General features: G+C 46.1%; 1 protein-coding gene across 2 annotated transcripts in view; it reads left to right on the forward strand.

Moving 5' to 3' along the window:
* Positions 1 to 19,310: 19,310 nt before the first annotated feature.
* Positions 19,311 to 26,753, forward strand: part of EIF6 (eukaryotic translation initiation factor 6) — a 59,079-nt gene continuing 51,636 nt past the window's right edge. The window contains exons 1-3 of one of the 2 annotated variants that reach the window (XM_088442794.1): positions 19,311 to 19,421; positions 19,510 to 19,646; positions 24,032 to 24,117. In XM_088442794.1, the coding sequence (XP_088298920.1) occupies positions 19,540 to 19,646; positions 24,032 to 24,117 (193 nt within the window). In that variant the 5' untranslated portion in view covers positions 19,311 to 19,421; positions 19,510 to 19,539. The remainder of the gene's footprint in view (positions 19,422 to 19,509; positions 19,647 to 24,031; positions 24,118 to 26,753) is intronic. The other variant, XM_088442795.1, reaches the window with a different exon arrangement.

The raw sequence follows: 26,753 nt of genomic DNA on the forward strand, positions 1-26,753 counted from the left end.
TGCGTAAGTGGTGGAATTGCTGTAGGACTGTCAATTTGCCGCTCAAGATCACTCTCTATTAATGAGAGAGTGTCTATGATGATTTTTGGAGGAAGACGGTATCGTCTTAAAACCTCATCATCTGGCATTCCAAAAAGGGTGACACATGTTCGAATATCTGGGGCCTTGCACGCCTACGATGCCTACGCCTGGGACAAGATTGAGGTTGGTCGGCTTCCGGGAGCAGGGCCAGAACAATCCGACCCATATCAACCTGAAATGACAACATTGGAATGTCAGCCTTTTTACCCCACCCAATAAAAATACATGTAACTTTGCTTGAAAATACCATCCATTGATGCTTACATGCCGGGGTATTGTCATGATATGTTGTAACTGCAAATAATAACATCAAAAATATACATCATTTTATGCTGGCCATGTCATTATCACAAATTTAAGCAAGACAAAACATAAAAGGACACACACACACATTTGGGCAAAGAGCAAAACGACGTTACGCACACTACGTCAAATAGAGGCCAAATGTAAGCAACCAATGCTCCAGGCCAAAAAAAACATTTTTAAGGGATGAATACACATTTCACAAAGCGCTAATTATTTCGCAAATACATGGCACAATAGGAAGTAGTAAAAATGCGCTAATTATTTCGCAAATACATGGCACAATAGGAAGTAGTAAAAATGCGCTAATTATTTCGCAAATACATGGCACAATAGGAAGTAGTAAAAATGCGCTAATTATTTCGCAAATACATGGCACAATAGGAAGTAGTAAAAATGCGCTAATTAGTTCGCAAATACATGGCACAATAGGAAGTAGTAAAAATGCGCTAATTAGTTCGCAAATACATGGCACAATAGGAAGTAGTAAACATGCGCTAATTAGTTCGCAAATACATGGCACAATAGGAAGTAGTAAAAATGCGCTAATTAGTTCGCAAATACAAGGCACAATAACGCCGCATAAATAATATTCAAAAAACACAGAGTTCGATTTTGCAAAAAACAACGTTACATGTGGAAGGCCAACCAAAGTTGCGTACAGACATACAAGAACATTTCCTAAACAGTTTAACACATGAACTTACCAAGAGCTAATATATAAGAAACCGGACCAAAATGTCTTTGGGGCAGAGCCAAAATAAAACCTAAGAGAGATGAAATGACGGGAAAAACTTATTAGAAAAATCGACACCAGAAAGAGAGACAAATTGACCCAAAGTTATACTCCCCCAAACTTACCAAAACTGGAAACGACCAAAAAATTATAAATTGAAAAAAAAGGAAAGGAAAACAAAGAAAAACAAAAAAAATAAAAAAACCCCACAAAAAACGCAATCTCCGAAACCAGCCAACAATCAACTCCAACCAACGTAACCTCCAACATTCAATAAACGCCACCTCGAGTTGAGACGGCCCAAGCCATAAATAGTGTTTCGTTTCCCGCACAAATTAAGGAAGGATCAGAGGAACGCACAATCAATGATGCGGCCGCAAAATAAGGACGCATGTATAAATACGTCACGAGACAAAAACACAATTCTGGTGTATTTCTAGTTTGAAGATCACACATGGATACAGACCAGGGAAACAATGGACAACAGTCAGGCGGTAAGTATTTCATGCATTTTGACTCAATGATTAATTATAAACATAATATTGTGCAAGTTGTGAAGTTGAGAATTCGGCAAATTTACCCAAATAGGTGAGGAGGATGACATGGAAGAGGCTGCTGGGCCCAGTATTCCGGGCAAAGCTGCCAAAAAGAAAAGGCAGCCACAATTCACAAGAAAGGAGATGGAGGTTTTGATTCAGAAGTGTGTGGACATCCTGCCACAGGCAGACAGGAATATGAGTGCAAGCCAGAAGTGGAGAATGTGGGAAGAGGTAGCCGTGGATGTCAATAGGGTGGGTGATTATGTCCGTCTAGCCCGGGATGTCAAACGGCGGTAAGTAAACACTTGACCACCCTAAAACCAAAAACCAAATCAAATAAAAAGTAATGGATCCAATTTAACCCACAGATGGCAAGACTTCAAATATCGCCTGAAACAAAAAATGGCACACAGGGCTAGGCATGCAAAGGGGACAGGTGGAGGTCCCACCCGTGTCATTGGAGTTTACTGATTTAGAAGAGCTGGCACAGGGGTGTGTGCAGCCTGTGGAGGTGTTTGGCGTGTTCAAAATGGATACGGACATGCCAGACTTTGCGGCTCCTCATGTTGTCCCAGGTAAATGTTGTGATGTCACCAACTCTGAAATGTTATTGTGCCAATATGTAGATTCTAATGTGAGTCTTTTCTCATTTTTCCAACAGAGACACAGGCGGATGAGTCTGCTCCAGAGGGGAGCCTTGGCCGCAGAATTTCGGCTGGCTCTGCAGGGGAGGAACCAGTACATCCGGCTGAGGATCCTGCAGAAGCCAGTCCAGGGCAATCCCCCTCGCAGGCAGTGTCCCTCCTCACAGAACTCAATTTTAAATCGGATTTCCATACGGAGATTCTGCAGAGGATGGACGCCAGTCTGGTACGGGTGGCTGAGGCCCTGGAGCAAAATGCTGAGGCCAACGTGACCATTGGTCAGGCCCTGGCGGAAAATACCAGGGCCAACATCCGCATCGCCACTGCCCTGTAGCAGCTCGTTCGCCAGCACATGGTGGAGCCGACCTCCCTTCCTGCCGGAACATCAGGATCCTCCACCTCTGGCACAACATCAGCCAATCCTCCAAATGTGCCTAGCCCTGTGCCTAGTCCAGAGGCCACAACATCTGCCTCTGGACAGGCCAGCCCGATGACATCCCGGACCCGGTCTGGCGCCCTCCCTCCCCCAGCCAAACGGGCGAAAAAACGGTGACACCATTGGCTACTTTTCCCACACTCCTTCTGTGCTTGCCTCATATTCCTTTCTGGCCAAAACTTCCCTCTCCTTTCTTGTGAATTGTTTTTAATTTTTGCTTTTACGTTTACCCAAAAATTATTGTTTGCACAATTAATAAATATTGTGGAACACTGCCCAAAATGTTGGAGTTCAATATGTGTTTTTTTTTTGGGGTGGATACCAATAAATTTACCAGAAATGTACGACTTTGTATTCTGACATTATTGAAAAAATGGGTTACTTTTAATCCGGGCCCACAAGCCAACAACGTTCAAACTAAAAAATTACACATTGTAAAAAAAGTGCTCGTTAAGGAACGTTTAAAACATTACCTAAGGAGGAAAAAACACTTTGCAAACACAAAATGAGGGACCAAACCTAAACATGATGACATTATTGTTACAATAGTCCAAAAACTAACACATTGCGGCCAAAATACACCCCCACAAATGTACGCTAATTGATTGTGTAATCCTGACATTAGCAGCTATGATTTCCACCTGCGTTCGGTTTTGTGCTATCCAAAAAAACAGCTTTCAAAACACATACCAAGCCGGTTTTCAATCCAACACTAATTGAGTTTCTGACAAGCCGTGATTAATCGATGCAACATCGTGGAGTGTCGGGACGGAGGAGAAGGCCATCGCCTCTGTGGTCGAGTTATCCAGCCCCTAAGCTGTGCGAGCATTTTGAAGGGAAAGAGGATCATCCAGTGACGTATGAGTTGGTACGAACACATTTGACGTTCGCATTTGTTAATGTATGTACGCCCCAAAAACGCCTCGCCACACCTGCGTTTTTCCATCTCCACCCCCGTCAACGCCCAAAAACGGCCTGTTCTGTCAATCACATTTGACATGTCACTTCCTGTACGCTATTTGACGAACGACACGAAAAAAACTCGCAATCTGTCGTACGCACATGTGCAGTGTAACACCGACACATGCGCGGTTACTCAACATCGGAACGCAACGAGCGTACTGCCTCTAACGAACGGCTCTGAATCAGGGCCAAAGTTCTGAGTAAGGGACTGAGGAGCTGATTCAGACCTGCTCGCTAGGATGCGATCGCTCGTAGCTGGCTGATTTTTGCAATCTGCACATGCGTATGCATCGCAATGCGCGAACCACTGCGACAGTTCGGGAAGCGCTTACTTGCCCAGCATAGACAGCCCAGTTGAATGAGTGACAGGAGAGGCCGTTTGTGGGTGGTAACTAGAAATGGGGGAGTGAAGGTACGAACGCAGGCATACCTGAGTGTTTCAACGCCGTTTCAGAGGCGTGTATAATTAACAGGCAGCGTCACCTGGTTGTATTTCACACTGAAGTGATCACAATGCTTGCAGCAAGGTATAGTCAACCTCAAGCGCTGCAAGCACATCCGATGGTGCTCGATGTACCAATGTTTTCATGCACTTCCAGGAGATGACGTGTGCAAGTGGACGTCTTAAGACTAGCTGGTGGGCGTCTGCATGCACAAAGGGATCACACGCCAAGACATAGAGGGTTTGCCGTACGATCGCCTGCCTTGCTGGGCATGCACTGGATTTGCATAAGCTGAGAGCGAGCGAATGCATCTAGCGAGCGGATTTGAATGAGCTCCTGAGTTTTGTCCCAATTCAGTAAGTTGAACCTATTCAATGAAAAGTGGAATAATACAGATTGCTCAGACAACTCAAAAATAAAGAATTTGTTTAAAACAAACCAAATTCGACGCCTTCGATTATAGAAATACTGTCACAATTAAAGAAATTCAAGCAGGATCAAAATTTGACCCAACAACATATAACGCTTCAATCAATACCTTTGTGCGTAGGCTGGACTCTTTCATTAATACTGCAGTAAAGCAACAAAAAGTGAAGAAAACATACAGACATTGTTATATGCAAGGCAAATAAATAAGTTAATATAAGAATGAGATCATCAACTGATTGACAACACTACCTATCAAAATTTACCTGTAGATCCTTCTCTACAATACAAGAAAGAACTGGATTCAGTACTGGATAAACTAGATCAGAGATTCTTACAGAAGTTCTTTGTAGCGCCTTAACCACCTTGTACCCAGTGATGTGTGGTCAGATCAGGCTGAGCCTTTCCTGTCGTACTTAGGTATACTCCAGTGTTTTGACTATAAAAAATATGACAAATGTAAAGAAAATATTATAAATATCTTCTTTGTATAATTCTAATCATTTTTATAGTCAAAACTCTGGAGTATAAAGTGTATGGCAGGTGAGGCACTGCCTTCCCTGTCTACCTTTTCCGCACATCCCTGATCAAAACACACCAAGTTTCCAGCACTATATACTGCTGCACCTTTGTATAATGTCCACAAGAACCATTGGGTTCATATATGTATCTGTAAATCTGGCTCTGATACAAGCTAGTGCCTCCCCAGCTATTTACCACACTGCACATCACTGCTTGTACCCCATAATCCCCCTTATATATACAGTATCGAAGGAACATAAAAATCTGTAGGATCCTCCAGGCTGACTCATTATTTTGGCCCAGGGCTCCTAATATCAGCCAGTGTCCGCTTACCTGTCTGCTTATTTACAACCTTGCATCCAGAATATACGGACTGTCCTCAATGACACCAGTGCTCTTTTAATTAACCTCAGGGAACTGGGCTTTATTCCATCTTCAAACTTATTATGCTGTATATTTGTCACAAGTTTGTATATGGTTATTCCACATAAGCAAGGTTTAGAAGCCACTAAACAACTTATTTCATGACAATGTCAATTACTCTGGCCTATTTGTTAAATTTTTCTTTACGTTATTAGAATTAGTACTTATTTTGTATATTTTTCCAAGTATTATCTTCAGGTGTCTGGCTATGCGATGGGGTCCAATGTGGCCCCTTCATACACCAACCTCTATATACATGGTTTAAAAGGAATTGTTTTCTAAGGACAATAATATTGCAAGTAAAATTGTCTTATACACAATATTTATAGATGACCTGCTACTTATATGTTGTAATCACAGGGGGGAGGGTAACAGGGGAGAACCTGAGCACTGCTAAAATGAATAATGATGTTAAACTGCTAACTTAGTAGTTATTATCCACTATTAAAGAAAAATCCTGTTACGTCACAATTTGCCAACATAATCATCATCACACATGTGGGGATGCACCCCTGGAAGTATAATGTATTGACATTTTCTCCTCCTCTGTCCTGCTACTTATATGGTCAGGTTGTGCAATTGTTATTATTAAACTTTTTTTATAGGGCACCACAGGTTGGGTACAGGATGCCGGCGCTAAGGATCCCAGCGGTCAGAATCCAGATGCCGGCATCCCAACAGGGTTTGGATACTGACAGCTGCTGGTAAGTATCCCAATCCTACCCCTAAACCAACCCCCCCATGAATCCTAAAACTAACTTTCTCCCCTGCAGCCTAAACCTAATCCTCCCCCTTGCAGCCTAACCCTAACCCTCCCCCTAGTGCCTAACCCTAAACCCTAACCCTAACCCTCCCCCTATACCTAATACTTACCCTTGGGATACCAGTGCCGGGATTCTGACTGGTGTTGGGATTCAGGCGCTGGCATTCTGAGTGCTGACATCTCTGTGCCACATGCGATTGGCAGCACAGTACAGAGGGCAAAACAATGACAGTACAGGATAAACAGTACAAAACAATACAATGGACAAGTAATGATTAGCACTACAAATCTAAGGGGAGCCAGTGAAAGGAGTGGCCTAGAGAGGAGGCAGATGTGGAGTGGTGTGAAAGGAAAATAAGTCTAGCTGCCGGGTTGAGTACAGATTGGAGAGGAGCAAGATGGGAGCAGGGGAAACGAGTCAGGAGAAGGTTGCAGTACTCAGTGCGAGATATGATCAGTGAGTGAACATTGGTTTTGGTGGCATCCTGGCAGAGGAAGGGTCTGATGCGAGCAATGTTGCAGAGCTCGAACCAACAGGATAGGGCAATAGATTGAATGTTGGGGGTGAAGGAGAGGGAAGAGTCAAGAATGACTCCCAGGCAGCAGAGTTGGGGAACAGAGGAGTTAGTGGTGTTGTTAACAGTGATAGAGTGGTTGGGAGGGGAGGAGAATCTAGATGGAGGGAAGATATTGAGTTCAGTTTTGGCCATGTTGAGCTTGAGAAAGCTCTTGGACATCCAGGAGGAGATGGCAGAGAGGCAACCTGAGAAAGGAGGGAAGGGAAGAGATCAAAGAAGAGATAGAATTGAGTGTCATCAGTATAGTGGTGATACTCGAGGGCAAATGAACCGATCAGTTCACCTAAGGTGGAGGTGTACAGAGAAAAGAGTAGAGGGCCAAGGACAGAACCCTGGGGGATGCCCACAGAAGGGATGGATAGGGGGAGGTGGAACCAGAGTTAGAGACAGATGAGCAGTCAGTGATGTAGGAGGTGAACCAAGAAAGTACATTGTCAGAGAGGACCATGGTCTGAAGGGTGTGCCGTAGGAGAGGGTGATCTATGGTGTCAAAGGCTGCAGAACAGTCCAGGCAGATGAGGAGGGAGAACTGGCCCCTGTATTTAGCTGAGAGAAGTTCATTGGTGACTTTAGCCAGGGCAGTTTCAGTGAAGTGGAGAAGGCGGAAGCAAGATTGGAGAGGATCAAGAATAGAATTATCGGAGGAAAGGTAGCAGGTAAGATGGTTGTAGATAAGCCGCTGAAGTATTTTAGAAGCAAATGGGAGTAGAGACATGAGGCATTAATTAGAGAGTGAGAAGGATCAAGGCTGGGTATTTATTAGAAAGGGAGAGACAAGAGCGAGCTTGGTGAATGAGGGAAAGATGGCAGTGGAGAGGGATAGATTGAAGAGGTGAGAAAGTTGGGATCAGGCAATGGGGAGAGAGAACAAAGGAGGCAAGAGGGGATGGGATCCAGGGGGCAGAGGATGCAATAAGGGACTTCTTCTCCCATGGTGGTGTGGGGAGCAAAGGGGTAGGTGGCTAGAGGGAGGGGAGGGTGAAGTTAAAAAAGGAGGCAAAGTCAATGTCAGTGAGGCAGGGTGGGAGGTGAGGAGGTGGGGGGTGAAGGAGTATATCGAATGTTGCAAATAGGCAGTGGGGATTGGAGGACTGAGAAGAGATTAGAGGCTTGAAGAAGGATTGCTTGGCAAGGGAGAGGGCACAGCAGTAGGAAGAGAGGATGAACTTGAAGCGGAGTAAGGCCCTGATTCAGAGCCGGACGCTCTGACAGAGCGCTCGCTCTGAATCAGGGCCGTCCTTCTTCATTTTTAGAGCGGCCTCCTGGCCGCTCGTATAGCTGTGGGTGACCACCCACAGCTATAGCAAGCGGCCTGGAAGATGGTCGCGATGGTCAAGACCATCACAACCATCGGGCTTGTGATGAGACCCTTGTGGTAGGGTCTCGTTGCCGCAAGCTCTGGAGTGCTTTCGGCTCTATCAGAGCCGAGAGCACTCCCACTGACATCACTAGTGGTGTCAGTGGGGCCGGCCCCAGACGGTAGGCGTTCCCATGGGAATGCCTCCGTCTGGGCAGCCACACCCCCGGCACGCCCACCAAAGGGGGCGTGCTGTCACTCAGGGCTTGCCCGTCGCTATCAGGGTCTCATGCATGCACACAACGGAGCCGCCTCCAACGTGCGCATGTGCACTGGGCCAACATCAACCCGCTTGCGAGCGCTCAGCACTCACGAGTGGGTCTGAATCAGGCCCTAAGTCAGCTAAGGAGTAAAAGTGTACACTAATTCCTTCACTACAGCAAGTAGTACCATTTCTACAGTAAGTCTGTTAAAAAGTTGTGGCCTATTGTCCAAGCCGATAGTGATTTGTTGTCCTTTAAGCAACATTAACATTATGTTAAACGAGGGGGAAGGAACCTTAAAGATTTGAGTGGTTCAGTGTTGAATCAGTTTTCTTCGCCAAATTAGCGCAAGTTTGGATTTATCATATTGGTTATCCAAAACACGTGAGCGCAGGATAGCCAATATGATGCAGTTTTTGAGATCCGAGTAAAATTGAAATGCTCATCTCTAGTTACAACATTAAACCCCCCTCATACTGCTTTCAGACATAAAATCCCGGCTTCAACCCGGCTCGGACCCGAGACACCGAGGACGGGTTGAAGCCGAGCTACCCCTTTCACACCAAGGGGGACGACCCAGGTTATGCACTTGGAGATGATCTCTCATCTCCAAGCGACACTGTCCCAGCCAATTAGTTTGCTTGTCATCAAGACCCTGGTCACACCTTTTAAACTCGAGCCGGGTCATCTGCCAAGGTTGAAAGTCCTGGAAAAGACCCTGCAAGCGAGCAGGGTCGCAGACTCGGGACTGTCAACCTGGATTACAGCGTTCAGACTTACGCCAGAACAAGGTTGATGAACATTCACATGGAAAAACCAAGGACTTAGACTTAAGTCTAACATGGGTATAAGTCACGTAATTTCCTACAAAAGAAGGTAGGGTGCTATATATACCAAATTTGTATAACGTGTCAGTATATGAAACAAATATGTTGTGTATTTTATTATCTTGCCCATGCAGGCTACATTATGTATGGAAAGACTGAATGATAGTTAAAAGAGAGGAAGGCATTGCAAAGGTCAGATATACAGTACGTGCAGTCCATCCTCTTCAGGAGCAGTGAGCAGCCTGTGGCTAGGCATTTTGCCACACATGGACATAGCATTGCATCTAAGATACATAATCATTGATTTTATTCCACCGATGAGTAGATGGGGTGAGAGGCAGAAATTACTTCAGTGTGAATCCAGGTAAATTTTCACAGTGGAGACACTCAGGGCCTGATTCAGACCCGGTCGCTATCTGTGTACGCTTGCTAGATGCATATGCAAATTTTTCAAAGTGATGCCATGGGAAGCGATCGCTCGCCAAGGTATAAGCACACCCACAGTGTCTTAGCGAGAGGTTACTTTGTGTGAGCGTATGCCCAATCGCAAAAGCAGAGGCGCCCACCAGCACACGTCATCTCCTGGAATTCTATTAAAACATTGGTACCACGAGCACCATCGTATGCTAATGCAGTGCTTGCGGGAGCTTAACCCTCCGCAAGCATTGCGAGGAAATCAGGGTAAAAAATGGCAAATGACGTGTACTATGACGCTACCTGTTAATTATGCATGCCTATGAAAATGGCGTTGAAACACTCAGGCACGCCTGTGTTCACATCTCCAACCCCCGTTATTAGTGTCCTGCCCCTGTTACCACCCACAAACGGCCTCTCCTGTAACTTATTTCACTGGACTGTCTTTGCTGGGCGAGCGAGCGGGCAGCGATCACACAGAGTAGTTCACGCACGCGCAGAATGAAGCGTGCGCATTCGCAAACCATCGGCCGCTTGCGAGCGTGCAGCGCTAGCGAGCGGGTCTGAATCAGGCCCTCAGGGCCATAACTAGACGGTGTAATGGTTACACCATCGGCCCTATCTGTGCGGAGTTTGTATATTCTCCCCGTGCTTGCGTAGGTTTCCTCTGGGTACTCCGGTTTCCTCCCACACTCCAAAAAATATACTGGTAGGTTAATTGGCTCCCACCACAAATTAACCCTAGTGTGTATGTATGCGTGTGAGCATGTGATAAGGAACATAGGGCCTGATTCAGACCCGGTCGCAAGCACTGAGCGCTCGCAACCGGGTCGATGGTGGCCCAGAGCGCATGCGCATGACGGATCCGGCTCTGTTGTGCACATGTGCAAGACCCGGATAGCGACAGGCAATCCGTTGCTCCGGGTCTTGCACCAAACATCGGCAGCACGCCCCCTTTGGTGGGGGGGTGGCTGCCCAGACGGAGGCGTTCCCATGAGACCGCCTACCATCTGGGGGTGGCCCCACTGACATCACAAGTGATGTCAGTGGGAGAGCTCTCTTGGGCTTGCGGCCACGAGACCCTACCACTGCAATGACCATACCCACAGCTATGCGAGCAGCCAGGAGGCTGAAAAAAAAAAAACCCGGCCCTGATTCAGAGCGAGCGCTCTGTCAGAGCGTCCGGCTCAGAATCAGGGCTATAGAGTGTAAGCTCCGCTGGGGCAGGGACTGATGTGAATGGCCAAATGTTCTCTGTAAAGCGCTGCGGAATATGTGGGCGCTATATAAACAACTGGTAATAATAATAATAATAATAAAATAACTAGGGTAGTGCGACCTGTGCCATGGCACAGGCCACCGCAAGACAAGGGGTGCTGTTCGGGCCTGTCAATTTTCTGTTTATCATTCTCACTTGTAGCTTTCACAAGCCACCGCACGGCTAATGCTGTGCGTGCAGAATGCTGGTCCAGCGTTCGTTGAGACTCCGCCTACCTCCTGTCCATCATTCTGGGGCTGGTCCGGTTTGGCTTCAGAATCCATATCCTGCTGCTGTCAGCACTGCTCCGATGCCAGTGATAGAGTTACTTGTGCTTCCGGTTGTGCCGGTCTCCTGTTGATCAGTCGAGTTCCAGTGTCCGGTTCTGCTGTGTCTACCCGCTGCCATTTGTTCCATCCATGCGGCTTGATCCGCATTTCACCTGCTAGTGCTGCTTGTGTTATCTAGGCGGCACTGCGCGCTTCCTCATCCAGAAGCACCTGTCAACATCTGGCGGCTTGTGTCAACCCTGCGACATTAGCTGCTTTCCTGCATCAAGGGTACGCAATCCAGTGTACCAACGCCAGTGTCAACCCGGCGACATTGGCCGCACCTCAACCTCCAAGGTGCGCAATCCGGCGCACCACCACCAGTGTCAAGCCGGCGGCATTGGTCGCACCTCAGCGTCCAAAGTGCGCAATCCGAGCACCACCGCCAGTGTCAACCTCGGAGGGAAAGGTGTCTCCTCGTAGTGATTTGTACCTCACGCTCTGAGCTACAAAAAAATTTTTTTTTTTATTCCACTTCACAGAAAAATATATTTTTTCATCATAAGTAGCAGCTTAAATGAGAGAGAATCACTGCCAGCAGGAAGAGGCCACTTTATTTATATCTCATAACAGAGGAAAGAGGTTACTGTTGGCTGTGACTTTACCTCAGACTCTGAGGTGAAAAAACAAAAATTACACTCTCCTGAGTGTAAATGATAAATAGTCACTGCCAGCACTGTTAGTGGCTCTCCTGTCACATTAAGGCAAGCCCAGGGAGGCCCAGCTTCCTTCCATGGCTGCGCTGTAGAAAAATCTGCCTGAGGGTGGGCTCAAGCGGTCACATGACAATTAGGTCAGAGAGCAGCTGCTTGGCCCCGCCCTCCTGTGTAGGGACAAGCTAAGTGAAATGTTTTCACTTTACCGTGTCCCAGCGGTATTTGGGTGGCTTGGTCATCCACCCACCAGCTGTTGCTAGGTGGCAATCCTCCCGACAAACAAACAGGATTGTGTAGTTTCCATTTATTACACATCCCAGAGTTCCGTCCACAAGATATCTATGGGCCTGATTCAGAGCCGGACGCTCTGACCAGAGCTCTCACTCTGAATCAGGGCCCTCCTACCTAAACTTGGAGCGGTCTCTTGGACGCTCGCATAGTTCCCATGGGAACGCCTCCGTCTGGCAGCCACGCCCCGGCACGCCCACCAAAGGGGGCGTGCTGTCAATCAACATCGACAGCACGCCCCCTTTGGTGCGAGACCTGGAGCGACGGCTTCCCTGTTGCTTCCCGGGTCTCGCGCATGCGCACGACGGAGCTCCCTCCGTCGTGCGCATGCGCACTAGGGCACCATCGACCCGCTTGCGAGCGCTCAGCGTAGGCCCTATGTTTTTCATTCTCATAGAAATATAGAATTTGATAGCAGATAAGAACCACTTGGCCCAACCAGTCAGCCCCTTTTTTAATCTTATGACAGTGTTTCCCAAACTCGGTCCTCAAGGCAGCCTAACAGTCCATTTTTTAAAGACATCCATGCTTGCCCACAGGTTACTTCATTAGTTCTTCAGTCAATTTGATTTAACCACCTGTGCTCAACCATGGATATCTCTAAAACCTGAACTGTTGGGGTGCTTTGAGGACTGCGTTTGGGAACATCTGCCCTATGGTATGGTTATTATCAAACAATAATATTATTTTTAAAATATTCACTTTCAACACTAATCAAAATAATAAACACGAGTAGTTGAACTTACAAAACAAGAGTAGTGTTATGTTCATGGTTGCAGACTTTTAGGAGGGAGTTGTCGAGCTTTCTCAGTGGGGGGGGGCATTTCACGGAGAAAGGGGGCGTGACCCAGCAGATGATGTGACAATGGGGGTGGAGCATAGGCGTGACAGCGCTGGGGGCAGGGCCAAGATGAAGCGATTCAGCACGAATCGCGTAGTCACACACTCCCGCTGCCGTGGTTTTTATACCATAATCGTGGGGGGGGGGGGGGCAGACGGGTCACCAAGGACCTGGAGGCTCCTGGCTGAATTGGGAGGGTAGGCAGGTATGGTTATGTTGTTGGTCAATATTATGGTGCATACACACGGTCAGATCAGACAACTATCAGATATTGTTATCGAACATCCAGCACATGCTTCATTCCCCCAACTACGATTGAGGGTCCCTATAGTAACTAGAGATGTGCGCCGACCCCCGTGTTTTGGTTTTGGATCTAGATCTCCCTTGGTTTTGGATCTGGATTGGGATTTTTTTACTTGGTGTTCTGTTTCTTGGTTTTGGATCTGTATTTTTTGCAAAATATGATATAAACAGCTAAAACCACATAAATTGGGCCTATTTTTGTTCCTATAGTATTATTAACCTTAATAACAATTATTTTAAGGCATTTCCATACATTTTTAACCATCTCACAGCTCACAATATTGATTTCACTATTTTTTAGCAATATATGCCAAAGGCTGCAGCAAACTCGCAGGCTAAAGTAAGCAACAGAGCAGTGGCACAAACACACGACAGTTTGAAAAAAATATACGACATCTATGAAACATTGCCACACAGCAGTGGCAGACAGGATGGCAGTTTAATAAACTATAATAATGTCAGTCGGCAATGCCCCAAATTGTGCAAAATGTAAAGAAAAGAGGTGCAAGATGGAATTGGCCCTCCCACCCACTCTTATGCGGGATATTAAAAAGGACATGCACAGTTTAACAAACCAAGCACTTTAGCGACTAGGACTGACACTTTCGTGGCTTGGTTTGTTTGGGCCCCCATAAAACAGTTTTTGGAAGGACTACCTTAGTGGTGGAGATTGCATGTGCTGGTCCAATCTGCTGGTAGCTGATACTGGACTGCTTGTTATTAATTACAAATTATTATAATTTTGTTAAACAAATTGCATGAACTCGCTGCAAATGACGTAACAGGGAGGAGGTGCTTAGATGGTTAACGTCCCTTCCTCTGCTAACTTTGGCTTTACAAATGGAACAGATGCCTTCACAACTGTTGTCAGAATTAAGGTTAAAATTATTCCACACCCAAGACGTGGCTTTTCTGGCTTTCTTTTTATCATGAGCAAGAACTGCTGTCACTGGTGGCTGATTTACACAAACCACATCCTCATCATCAACATCCACATTAGCATCAGATAGGACACAAATTTCCCCCTTATCCTCCTTTTGCACTTCCTCCACACTATCATCCTCATTTTTTATTAATTCACCATCTAATACTAGCATAGCCATCATGGCGTCAGTTATCTGCTGTGAAACTGGGTGACAGCTGTTATACTTACTTCCTCTATCAAAGGACTGTTTAATAGCCAATTGTTTTTTTTAAATTACTAGTAGTAGTCTTCTTAGTCCCTTTCTGGGATGAAGATCCACCCCCAGCAGCAGCAACAGGCGTAGCACTCAAGGATCCTTCTAAGGAATCACGGATTGGAGAGGAGTCAGTCATGCTTATGAAATTGGATGCAGGACTACTTCCAATCACGAATGAGGATGTTGATGATGATGCCGGTGTTGGTGGTAGAGATTGCAGGTGCTTGGATCCAGATAGAAAGGAGCAGCTAGGTGACACTGGACTGATTGTTGTTCGGTTTTTTGTCCCCAAAGATTTAGAATTTTAAATACCCTTTCCAATTTGATGAAAGCGCTGCATGTGACGTAACAGGGAGGAGGTTCCAAGATGGTTAAGGTCCTTACCTCTACTCACTGTTACATGGCAATGGTTACAAATGGCTTGGCAAATGTTGTCCGGATTTGGGTGGAAATAATTCCACACAATGGAAGTGGATTTTTTGGTCCTTTGCCCAGGCATCGCAACGATGGGATTTTTCCCACCATGGGCAACAACTGTTGCCTGATTTACAGTTTTTACACAAACATCCTTGCCATCAACATCCTCATCATCCTTGTTGTTATTGCCAACTAGTTAAATATGCTCCTCATCCTCCTCGTGCAATTCCACAGAAGCATCCTTGATTTCTACATCAGAAGGCACACAAATGGTGGAAGGAGGATCCTCTTCAAGTACAGTATTAGAAAGGTCAGGCTCACACATGGCAAACGCGGACACACTTGGACTCTCCTCTGGGATTTGTGATTTTTCCGAGCGCACAGTTGGTTCTGGTGTCTTACTTGTCTTAAAAATTTTAAATTATCATTAGAAACATCAGTCAGCATAAATACAGACCAATGCCTTATCCTTTCTTTGCCACTTCGTGTAATGAATGGCATAATGCCAATTTTTTGTTTCTCTACAGATGACTTAGCTTTAAATTTGTTTTGCTTTAACAGGTTAAACGTTGATTTTTTAGCCTGACTTTGTGGCCTGACTTAAGCCCTGGTACATCGGCCTTTATAGATGATGTTGACGGCCTTGCATCGTCATCATGACTGCTGCGGCAGCTACAAGACAGGTATGTGGATCCTGCTCTCCGGTCATGTGACTGTCCTCCATACTCACTACGCACACAACAACACAAATTTTTTTTTTTGGAACACTGGAGCAAGCCCCTGAAAGAGACAGCAGCCCCTTGACAGATATCAGCACAGCACCCCTGCGCAGCTACGCCAATGACAGGTAACACACACACACAATTTTTTTTTATTTGAACACTGGGGGTGAACCCCTGAAAGAAACAGCAGCCCCTTGACAGACAGCAGCACAGCACCCCTGCGCACCTACGCCGATGACAGGTGTGGCTAACACGCACACAAAAAAATTGTTTCTTTTTTTTATTTATTTGAACACTGGGGGTGAACCCATTGAAAGAGACAGCAGCCCCTTGACAGACAGCAGCACAGCACCACTGCACACCTATGCCGATGACAGGTGTGGCTAACATGGGCACAAAAAAAATGTTTATTTTTTTATTTGAACAGTGGGGGTGACCTCTGAATGAGACCGCAGCCCCTTGACAGACAGCAGCACAGCACTCCTGCACACCTACGCCAATGACAGGTGTGGCTAACACGCATATGAAATAAATTGTTTATATTTTTATTTGAACAGTGGGGGTGACCCCTGAAAGAGACAGCAGCCCCTTGACAGACAGCAGCACAGCACCCCTGCGCACCTATGCCGATGACAGGTGTGGCTAACACGCACACAAAAAAGTATTTTTTTTTTAACAGTGGGGGTGACCTCTGAAAGAGACAGCAGCCCCTTGACAGACAGCAGCACAGCACTCCTGCGCACCTACGCCAATGACAGGTGTGGCTAACACGCACACAAAAAAATTGTTTATTTTTTTGCCCAGAAGCCCCTTGACAGACAGCAGCACAACACCTCTGCGCACCTACGCCGATGACAGGTATAGCTAAGACTATCATTAGAAACATCAGTCAGCATAAATACAGACCAATGCCTTATCCTTTCTTTGCCACTTCGTGTAATGAATGGCATAATGCCAATTTTTTGTTTCTCTACAGATGACTTAGCTTTAAATTTGTTTTGCTTTAACAGGTTAAACGTTGATTTTTTAGCCTGACTTTGTGGCCTGACTTAAGCCCTGGTACATCGGCCTTTATAGATGATGTTGACGGCCTTGCATCGTCATCATGACTGCTGCGGCAGCTACAAGACAGGTATGTGGATCCTGCTCTCCGGTCATGTGACTGTCCTCCATACTCACTACGCACACAACAACACAAATTTTTTTTTTTGGAACACTGGAGCAAGCCCCTGAAAGAGACAGCAGCCCCTTGACAGATATCAGCACAGCACCCCTGCGCAGCTACGCCAATGACAGGTAACACACACACACAATTTTTTTTTATTTGAACACTGGGGGTGAACCCCTGAAAGAAACAGCAGCCCCTTGACAGACAGCAGCACATCACCCCTGCGCACCTACGCCGATGACAGGTGTGGCTAACACGCACACAAAAAAATTGTTTCTTTTTTTTATTTATTTGAACACTGGGGGTGAACCCATTGAAAGAGACAGCAGCCCCTTGACAGACAGCAGCACAGCACCACTGCACACCTATGCCGATGACAGGTGTGGCTAACATGGGCACAAAAAAAATGTTTATTTTTTTATTTGAACAGTGGGGGTGACCTCTGAATGAGACCGCAGCCCCTTGACAGACAGCAGCACAGCACTCCTGCACACCTACGCCAATGACAGGTGTGGCTAACACGCATATGAAATAAATTGTTTATATTTTTATTTGAACAGTGGGGGTGACCCCTGAAAGAGACAGCAGCCCCTTGACAGACAGCAGCACAGCACCCCTGCGCACCTATGCCGATGACAGGTGTGGCTAACACGCACACAAAAAAGTATTTTTTTTTTAACAGTGGGGGTGACCTCTGAAAGAGACAGCAGCCCCTTGACAGACAGCAGCACAGCACTCCTGCGCACCTACGCCAATGACAGGTGTGGCTAACACGCACACAAAAAAATTGTTTATTTTTTTGCCCAGAAGCCCCTTGACAGACAGCAGCACAACACCTCTGCGCACCTACACCGATGACAGGTATAGCTAAGACTGGGGTGAACCCCTGAAAGAGACAGCAGCCCCTTAACAGACAGCAGCACAGCACCCCTGCACTGATGACAAGTGTGGATAACATACACACAATTTTTTTTATTTTTTTTCACACTGGGGGTGGGTGAGGGGCACCCCTGAAGGACAGAGCACCCCCTGGACAACACAGCACTACAGCCAGCCAGCCCCTATGGACAGGACAACAGCCAGCCCCTATGGACAGGACAACAGCCAGCCAGCCTCTCTATAGACAACAGCCAGCCAGCCCTTATGGACAGCACCCCCAGCCCCTCTATAGACAATAGCCAGCCCTTATGGACAGGACAACAGCCAGCCCCTATATGGACAACAGTAGCCAGCCCCTATGCACAGCGTCAGAGTGCAACAGCAACAGCACATATCCCAGCTCCATCCCTCTTCACTCTCCACAGCCGGAATGAAAAAATGGCGGCGATCACGGGACCTTTATAGAATCCAAAACCCACGAGAATTCGACAGCAGAATGATGATGTTTTGCCTTGCTTTCGGATCCGAGTCAGGTGGGAAAACCCGAGCCGACTCGCATCTGCCTCGGATCCCCATAGTTCGGGCGGGTTCGGATCTCTGAGATTCGAACCTGCTCATCTCTAATAGTAACCAGGCTAACTTGGTTGATATCGACCAGGTTGGCCTGCATGCACGGGCGATGGTTGATATCGACCATCCGTGCCCGTGCATCATTTGAGGGGGGGAGAAAAGATAGATTTAAACAATCAAATGATAAACGATATAGTTTAAATCGACCAAGAAATCTGACCGTGTGTATGCATCATTACTCACATCTGGGAACAGGCCAGCAGCGAGGACAAAACTCGAAAGATGTGTCATACAGCATCCCTACTATATTGTGGAGCCTTTTGGAACGCAGCCCCAGGTAATTTTCTCTCAACTGAAATATTTACTACAAATTATTTAATATAAGCAGTACATATATTCAATGTCTGTAGAAAAAGATTTGGCTACAACAGAGTTTCCCAAGCTCAGCCCTCAAAGCACCTTAGCAGTCCAGGTTTTAATGTTATCTATGGTAGAGAACAGATGGTGTAATCAAAATGAATGAGGTGACAATTAAATCACCTGTGCTCAAACTTGGATATCCTTAAAACCTGGACTGTTAAGGTGCCCACACACATACCGACTTTTCATCCAATTTGGCCGATTTCGATGAATCGTGACGACAGATCATGTAAAAAATGGCCAAATCGTGAGTTTCTACACTTGATCAGGATGCCGATGCGCGTCCCCGCTCGTCGTACATCGCATCTTCAGATCTGCCGTGCTGTAGGGCAGATTAGCCAATCTGGGATACAATGCACTGGCTGCAAGATAGATCTTAAGTCAGATTGGACATTTTTAACTCCAAATCGTGACCACGACTGCCTGGGGAGAGTTCAGGGGAAATCGTGTACATTGGCTGATTGGGAGCAAGTCGGTATGTGTGTGGGCACCTTTAGGGTTAGGGTGGGAACCACTAAGGCTACAAGGTATTGCCAGTAATGCTCGGCAGTTACCCACAAAAAACATGGCTCCATTAGCTTCACGCATCCTCAGTGTGATTGGTTACGTCCCTGACACCGCGGCACCACCCGGAAGTACAGCAAATCCACTCGTTGGCCTCGTGTTTGGAGTGATCGGAGGAGGCGGCTGAGACTCCGGTAAAACCGTCAGTGGAGCGAGGTAGAATAGCTGTGAGTATAGTTGTGGTGGATCATCCGCTGCTGATAATACACAAATTGCGACTATCAGTGTGCTAATGTGTCTCTTATGTCGCCCTAGATAGAGGATCCGAGCAACTCAGCAGACATCATGGCAGTCCGGGCGTCCTTTGAAAACAACAATGAGATCGGTTGCTTCGCGAAACTGACGAACACGTATTGCCTGGTGGCAATTGGGGGTTCCGAAAACTTTTACAGGCAAGTGATAGTAACTTACTCTGCACAGCAGGAGTCTTACACAGACTCGCTTCATTCTGTAGTATTACATGTGTCTGTTCTAGTTTGTCAAGTTAGCTAGTTATATATAAGATGACAGCCGGTGCTGCGGGATGTACCCATTTTTTATAAAACATTGATTTCTTTGTCCGCCTCCTGACAGTACACTATTACAAAGCATCAGTGCTCATATTTTAGGGTTACTAACCTCCATGATGAGCTATCCTCTGATCTCCAAAACCTTGCCTTTTTGTTTTCATCGTTAAAAAAAAGCTATGTCACTTATTCCTTCAAAGCACCTTCTCCCTACATCTGTCTGCAGTCAGGAGTGGCAGATCTGCTCTATTCACTTAAGATGACTGTGAATGAATGCAAGGGAGTATAGCGTGTATTAACTAAAGTGAAAGTTTTTAGAAGTGGAGAGGTTGCCATAGCAGCCAATCATATTCTAGCTATTATTTTCCAGAAGGTGCTAGACAAATGTTAAGTAGAATCTGGTTGCTATGGGCAACATCTCCACTTCTAAAAACTCTCACTAGTAGTAAATATACCCCTAAGTGCTTATTTGATACTCCCTGATCAAGCATGCCTAATGTTTATAGCTGAAATAGACTGGTGCTTTTACATCGTTTTGATACTCTATATGGTGGTCAGCTCAAATATACATATTTAATTGGATAGCGTTTGTAATGACAGCTTTGGATATTGAACGATTACAGTGCTTTTCAGAGGGTTAACTTTGATGTTATCAAGTGTCAATATGAAGGGTAAATTGTGCCACTTGAAGACTTCTTTAGAATTCTTACTGGTCAATACACTTATATGCGAAGGGGGCGAATTCCCGTTGCAACGTCATAGAAACACCAAACATGGCAATTTGTCCTGTGGCCTGTTCTCAATCCAGACTTGTACATCTTTGCTCGCAGCCCTATGAGGTTATGAACAGAAATGTGCGAATTTGAAGGTACCGCAAGTGAGGCATATAGCCGCACTTACTTGCAGGTGTGAGATAATCGCACCTAATAGGATCAAGTCCTAATATTGGTACACACACATCTTAAAATCCAGTCCCAAGCTTTTGAGTTTGACAGTCTGCCTTAAGGCGCATATCCACTACATGATATAAATGGACGAATGAATGATTACGACATCGTTATCATTTATTAATCATGCAGTGAATATGCTGGTAACGACCAGAGATACGCGCTCCCGCTGATCGTTGTCGGCATCTGTCATCGCCTGAACATACTGCATCATCAGGTTGTGCATGTTGAGGGATGAGGGAGGGTGATTGCACTGAACGACATATCGTTCTGTGTGGGCACGATATCCACTGCACAGTATAACGAATGATAACGATGTTATCGTACAGTCGTTTATTAGTTGTGTAATGCAGTGGTTCCCAAACTGCGCCGCGGCACCCTTGATTGCCTCGGGACAACTGCAGGGGTGCCTCAGGTTGGTGGTACAGCGCCAAATCAAATTCTTTATGCTCAATGTAATGTAAATATGTGCACAAACAGAAGCACAAACCTGTCCACAACTATATAACCAAACCTAAGGATGACATATATATGCACCACTTCACTACATTTAAAAAAAAAAAAAAATTCTCAATAACAATCTTTTGGCTTAGGGATGCCGTGAAAACATTGCTGATATTCTAGGGCACCATGATTCAAAAAAGTTTGGGAACCACTGCTGTAACGGATATGCACCTTTACTAAAGTCTAGATCAGCTACCCAGGGGGAGATTTATCAAGTCTTTGAGAGATGAAGTGGAGATAAAGTACCAACTAAGGGCCATATTCAATTAGCCGTGTAAAGTGCCGGTTGGAGAAAATGTTTCGCTGATTTGGACCTTTTGGTTGTTTTCAACTTATCTCTGTATTTAATTCCAGGAGTTTTTTCGCCTAAGCGGAAAGAAAACAGGCAAAGTTTTCTCTATGTATTGGCAGGAAGTGCAAAATCTCTATTTTGGGGTGCAAACATTGGGATTTGGTCCAGAACCCTCTGGACACCCCCCTAATGACTAATCAGTCCAAAAAACTTTAAATATTTTTGAGAAGATGTCAGTTTTGGGGCAAAAATAAAAAAAGCCTTGGAAAATGGGTAAAAAGTGGGGGGCTGGGTACTTTGGGGGGCTATATGGATGGGACAGGTGTTTTTAGGATTGCACGAGGCTGCAGCAGGTGTATTTATAAGACATTTTAAATCTTCACTTTAAAGACATCAAAATATGCTAGTACCCATTTTCATGTACCCCAAATTTGACCTCTGTACTTATTTTTTCCAAAGAAAATTGCTTTCTATAATTTTTCAGCACTTAACAGCCAATTCTGACAATTTAAGAACACAAAACACTTTTATTAGGGCTATTAGGACACTTCTATATTGATCTCTAATGTTAGTGCAGCTTTTTCTGGGGTACAAACTGATTTCCCCCAAAGTTTTAGGGACTTTTCGCCAGTTTTGCTTTACGCCTGTTTCACCTGTCTGCCTTTTAGCAACTTTTGGAATTGAATACAGAGATGAGCGGGAGCGCGCGCGGCAAAATTATTGCCTAAAAACACGCGAAGGCAACGAAAACATTGCGGTTTGCTTTTCGTGGCTAATTGAATACGGGCCTAACTATCATTTTTGAAACACAGCCTGTAACGTCACAGTTTAGGAGCTGATTGATTAGAATGGGGTCTATTCATATTCAGTGAAATATAGCAGTGAAAAGCCCCTTATCAGTGATAACAGGGCTTTTCACTGCTTCTTCCGTTTTATAGAAGGGGAAACCATGAAGAAATCTCAGATTTCTCCAGCGGTGCCCCTGATTAGGGTACATATTGCGAGTGATTCGTAAAAGCATGGATAGCTCCGCTTACTATTTCGCCTTCTCAGGATGGCATAATTTGCTAATGTACAGCAGCCAATTAAGTGTCCCAGGGAGAAAGTGTGTGTGTGAGGGAGAAACTCTACCCCCTCCTTGATGGAGAGCTTTCCTCTGTGTATATAGAAGTGACCCGGCATATGCCGGCTGGGTCACTTCATACTGCTGACTGCCCGCTTCCCACCTGTTGCCCTTACCCTCCCACGGCCGACTAGCTCTGCCACCACATCTGCTCTGTCCTGTATATGTGTGTATTCACTGCTGACTTCCCGCTGCTCCCGACCACGCTTTGCCCGACCTCACCACTGTCGCTGCTCCTCCTGTGGACGGTACTGGCTTTGCAGGATACCATAAATCCAAGAAGAGGGCACATGCGCTGACAGAAGCTGATCCCAAGGACATCTGTAAAACCTCAAGGTGCCTACACACATAGCGATGTGCTCGCGATCAGCTGATGTGTATGATTTCCCTTTAAACTCTCCTCGGCAGCTCTGCACACGATTTGGTGTCCAATCTTCATACGATCTGTCCTGCATCCAGACTTTTTACAGTGCATCGCGTCCTAGATTGTCAGATCTGCCCTACAACACGGCAGATCTGACGATGCGATGTGCGACCAGCATCGTGATCGTGAGTGGGGACTCACGATTTGGGCATTTTTTACACGATCTGTCATTCCAAAGCGTCGGAATCGGCCAGATCGTGTACAATATCGGTATGTGTGTAGGAACCTTTAGAAGAAAGGACCAGACAGGATCGCCGTGACCCAGGTTACCGGATCACATCGCAGAGAAGGTAAGTGTACATGAATACCGACATATTACACTATTATGCCGAATTTGTAAAATGTGATGCCAGTGTTAATTAACATATCACTATCGCAAATATACGTGAATAGATCCCTTTATCTTTCTCCACTTTATCTTTATCCAAGCTTTGATCTGCTATTACCAAGTCTCTCTTAACAAGACTCCACTCTCTCTTTAGTTTTTTTTATCCTTTTGTTTTTCTTCTTTCACTTATATACTTAAAAAGTTTTCCCTCCTTTACCTAAGGACTGGGCCATTTTCTCTTTAGCTTGTGCCTTTACACATCTGATTACCTTCTTAGCCTCCTTTCATATGACCAGACAAACCTTTGTCTTCATTATTTTTTTGAAAAAGCCTGGATAGCACTGCTACTCCATAGCAACAAGAAGTCCATCTTCAAATAGGTAACAACACTTGCAAGAACGGCTGAAGGTTTGCTCGACAGCCCTGGGTTATATCACTTAATATTCTTTAAAGAGGAAAACCTTTGTCTAACATTCCGAAAATGTGTTTGACTTGATCTGTTATCCAATTACTTGTGCAGGTGATATTTTTCTGTTTATTAATAATGCATGTTACCCTGACCAGCTCTTTGTAACCGATGTATTCCTTCCCGAAGGTAAAATACAGTATATTTTACTGAAACGTGTTTAATTGTGAACAATTCACTTTTGCAGTGTGTTTGAAGGTGAACTTTCTGAGACCATACCTGTTGTCCATGCGTCAATAGCTGGCTGTCGAATTATTGGGAGGATGTGTGTAGGTGAGTATAGCCTTGTCTTCAGTTTTGAGGAGTGACTATATTATACATTCAGTTGATGGTGATGTACAGTCATTCATTTTGCATAGTTGTGGCAGTGAGGGTCTCTCCTACATTTTGAGGAAAGGGTTAACCTCCTGTAGCCAGGGAGGAACCGAACCCTTTCCTCAATAAAGACCAGCTAAGGTATAAAAACCAGGTTAGATGAGTTAGGTAGGGGGAATGTGAAGGAGAGGTTGCACCTTCGGCGTCCTGAACCCTTAAGGTTGACAACCTGAACCCTGAAGGTGCGTACACATGGTATGATATATTTGAACTATAATGATATTGTTGAACGATATATCGTTCATAACGTTCAGTTTGTATTCAATGAACGACCAACGATGCGTGCTTCCGCATGGACGGTAACGATCTCTTTGGTCGTCCATACATGCAGGCCAATCTGGTCAGAGATGTGGCAGGATAACTTCACTGAAATATGTCTATCATAGATATCTTTCAGTGTGTACACCCAATATCATTTGTCCTGCACAACAGAAAGTTCAAGGGAAATCTTTCAACAGTATCGTTCATTGAACAGATCGTACCGTGTATATGCACCTTTACTCTGCTGTGAATACTCTCCTTGTTTCAAGTGCTGTTTCATGTAAGCTGAACTGTTGTACCTGAACTGTTTGCCTTGTGTAAGAAGCCATTACCCTGATTCTGCCATTTCAGTCTGGAATAAAAGCTTACTTGTTTGCAACATCTTAGTCTCCCATTGGTCGCCTGGAAGTTACCCACTATAATAGGTTTGCAAATTAACCTTGTATATAGCTTCCATGCGTTTGCATCCTGGTTATCCAGGTCATTTTACTTTTGGCACTGGAAATGTTTAATTCAAAATGTCCATCACTACTACTTGAGATGGCCTGGGTGATGAGATTTAAAGCAGATAGCTTCTTATATTTATTCATCTTGTACTGGTCATTCTAACCTTGTGACATTTGGGTGCCTTTATATTTATTGCTTATTGCAGATGTACAGTGCTTGCACAATTGTATTTTTTCCTGACAAGTAACTCACAGCGTACTTAGAATTCTAGTTTAACATTGTATTTTGTGACTTAAGTGCAGGGAGCGAAGCTGTTAGCGCATACGGTAAGCCCGCAACTATCATTGAGCCACTAGTTTTAGTTGGATTTATGTTCCAACTTCAGGAGGGTGCGAGCACAAATCCTCTATTCATGGGTTTACAGAGTGGCCAATTGAATAGCTCTGGGCGCTCCTTCCCGGCCCCTATTCAACATTGCATTTAAGTTAGTGGAACATGAGCCAATGCTATTATTCCCTTTTCTACTTCAGGGTCCATAGGGTATCCACAGGATACCTTGGGTATAGGTGTGACGTCAGTCGCTGGGCACCATAGAGTTAAGCTTTTCAGCCTCCCAAGATGCACTAGGGTCCCCCTCCTATACCCCGCCCCCGAGCCAAGGCACCTCAGTTTAGTTTGGTGCCCGGCCGGCGTCGGGTGCACCTGTCGGAGTGGGGGCTAGAAGAGCCCCTGAAGCTTTCTTCAGTGCAGCTGTGGCTGCACATCTGGATGTACAGCATGGACAGTCAGTCCTGACGTCCATGCTGTCTTCCCTACACCCCCGCCGGTACCAGAACGCCGGTACCGATCCGGGGATGCTGGTGAGCTAGCTGTGACCCCAGATGTTCCGGACCATGGCCGGATCCAAGGGGGACAAAGGTAAGCAGCGGGGTCCCGCGGTGGGTCCCCGCTGGTCACATGGTCCCAAGTCCCCAGGCAGGGGGCTCCCTGGGGACTGGCTGCAGCGTGGAGCCAGGCGACCAACCTGCGCTTTCCACTACCCCCTGGGACAGCGGACCGCAGCAGAGCGGTAGCGCTGCGGCGTCCCAGGGGTTAAATGCATGCCAGGGGAGCGCGCCTTCCCTGTCTCACAGCCGGCGCCTCCCCCGCTGCACACAGCCCTCTCTGCATGCTGCCGACTGGTCCTGTGGCAGCGCTCCTCCCCCAGGCCAGCCTCCTCTCTGCTCCTCGGCGGCCATCTTCTCCAGAACGCATGGTGAACGCTGCTGGAAGCGCTGGACGGAAGCATCGTGGTCTGGGTCCCCCCGCATACCTCTCCTCCGCTGTGGCTCAGGTCTGTGTATGCAGCGCTGTGTCCTACCAGGCCCTGTGTCTGTGTAGTTGAGTGATAAGCGCTGTTAGTGCAGGAATTGTTATTTCTCTGCATTGTATGTGACTGTGCTAGCGCTGCCTGTAACTTTTCTTCTCTAAACTGTCAGCTTTATTACTGTCCCTGTTCTTTCTGCTAAAGCCCTTGCGGTGCGGTGCTGCAGGGTGGTCTCTCGCCTATTTAATACTTAATTGGTGAGAGAGGTCACATACGTGGTGCCATCATGTCTGAAAGTGATTTTCCCCTCCGGCTACAGTGTACCACGTGCAAAGTACCGTTAGCGGAGGGGGAGGGTAGCGCGGAGGGCCTTTGCCGGCAGTGTTTGTCCATGGCGCGGCCTGTTACAGCACCGGTACAGGAGCCGCCCTGGGCTTGTTTCGCTCAGGCGTTAACAGCTTTAGTGGGCCAGTTAGCTCCGCAGCCCGCGTTTACTCCGATGGGTTTGTCCCAGCAGTCT

Source organism: Taudactylus pleione, unplaced genomic scaffold, assembly GCF_031769625.1.
Source record: "Taudactylus pleione unplaced genomic scaffold, aTauple2 ptg000317l, whole genome shotgun sequence".
NCBI lineage: Eukaryota > Metazoa > Chordata > Amphibia > Anura > Myobatrachidae > Taudactylus > Taudactylus pleione.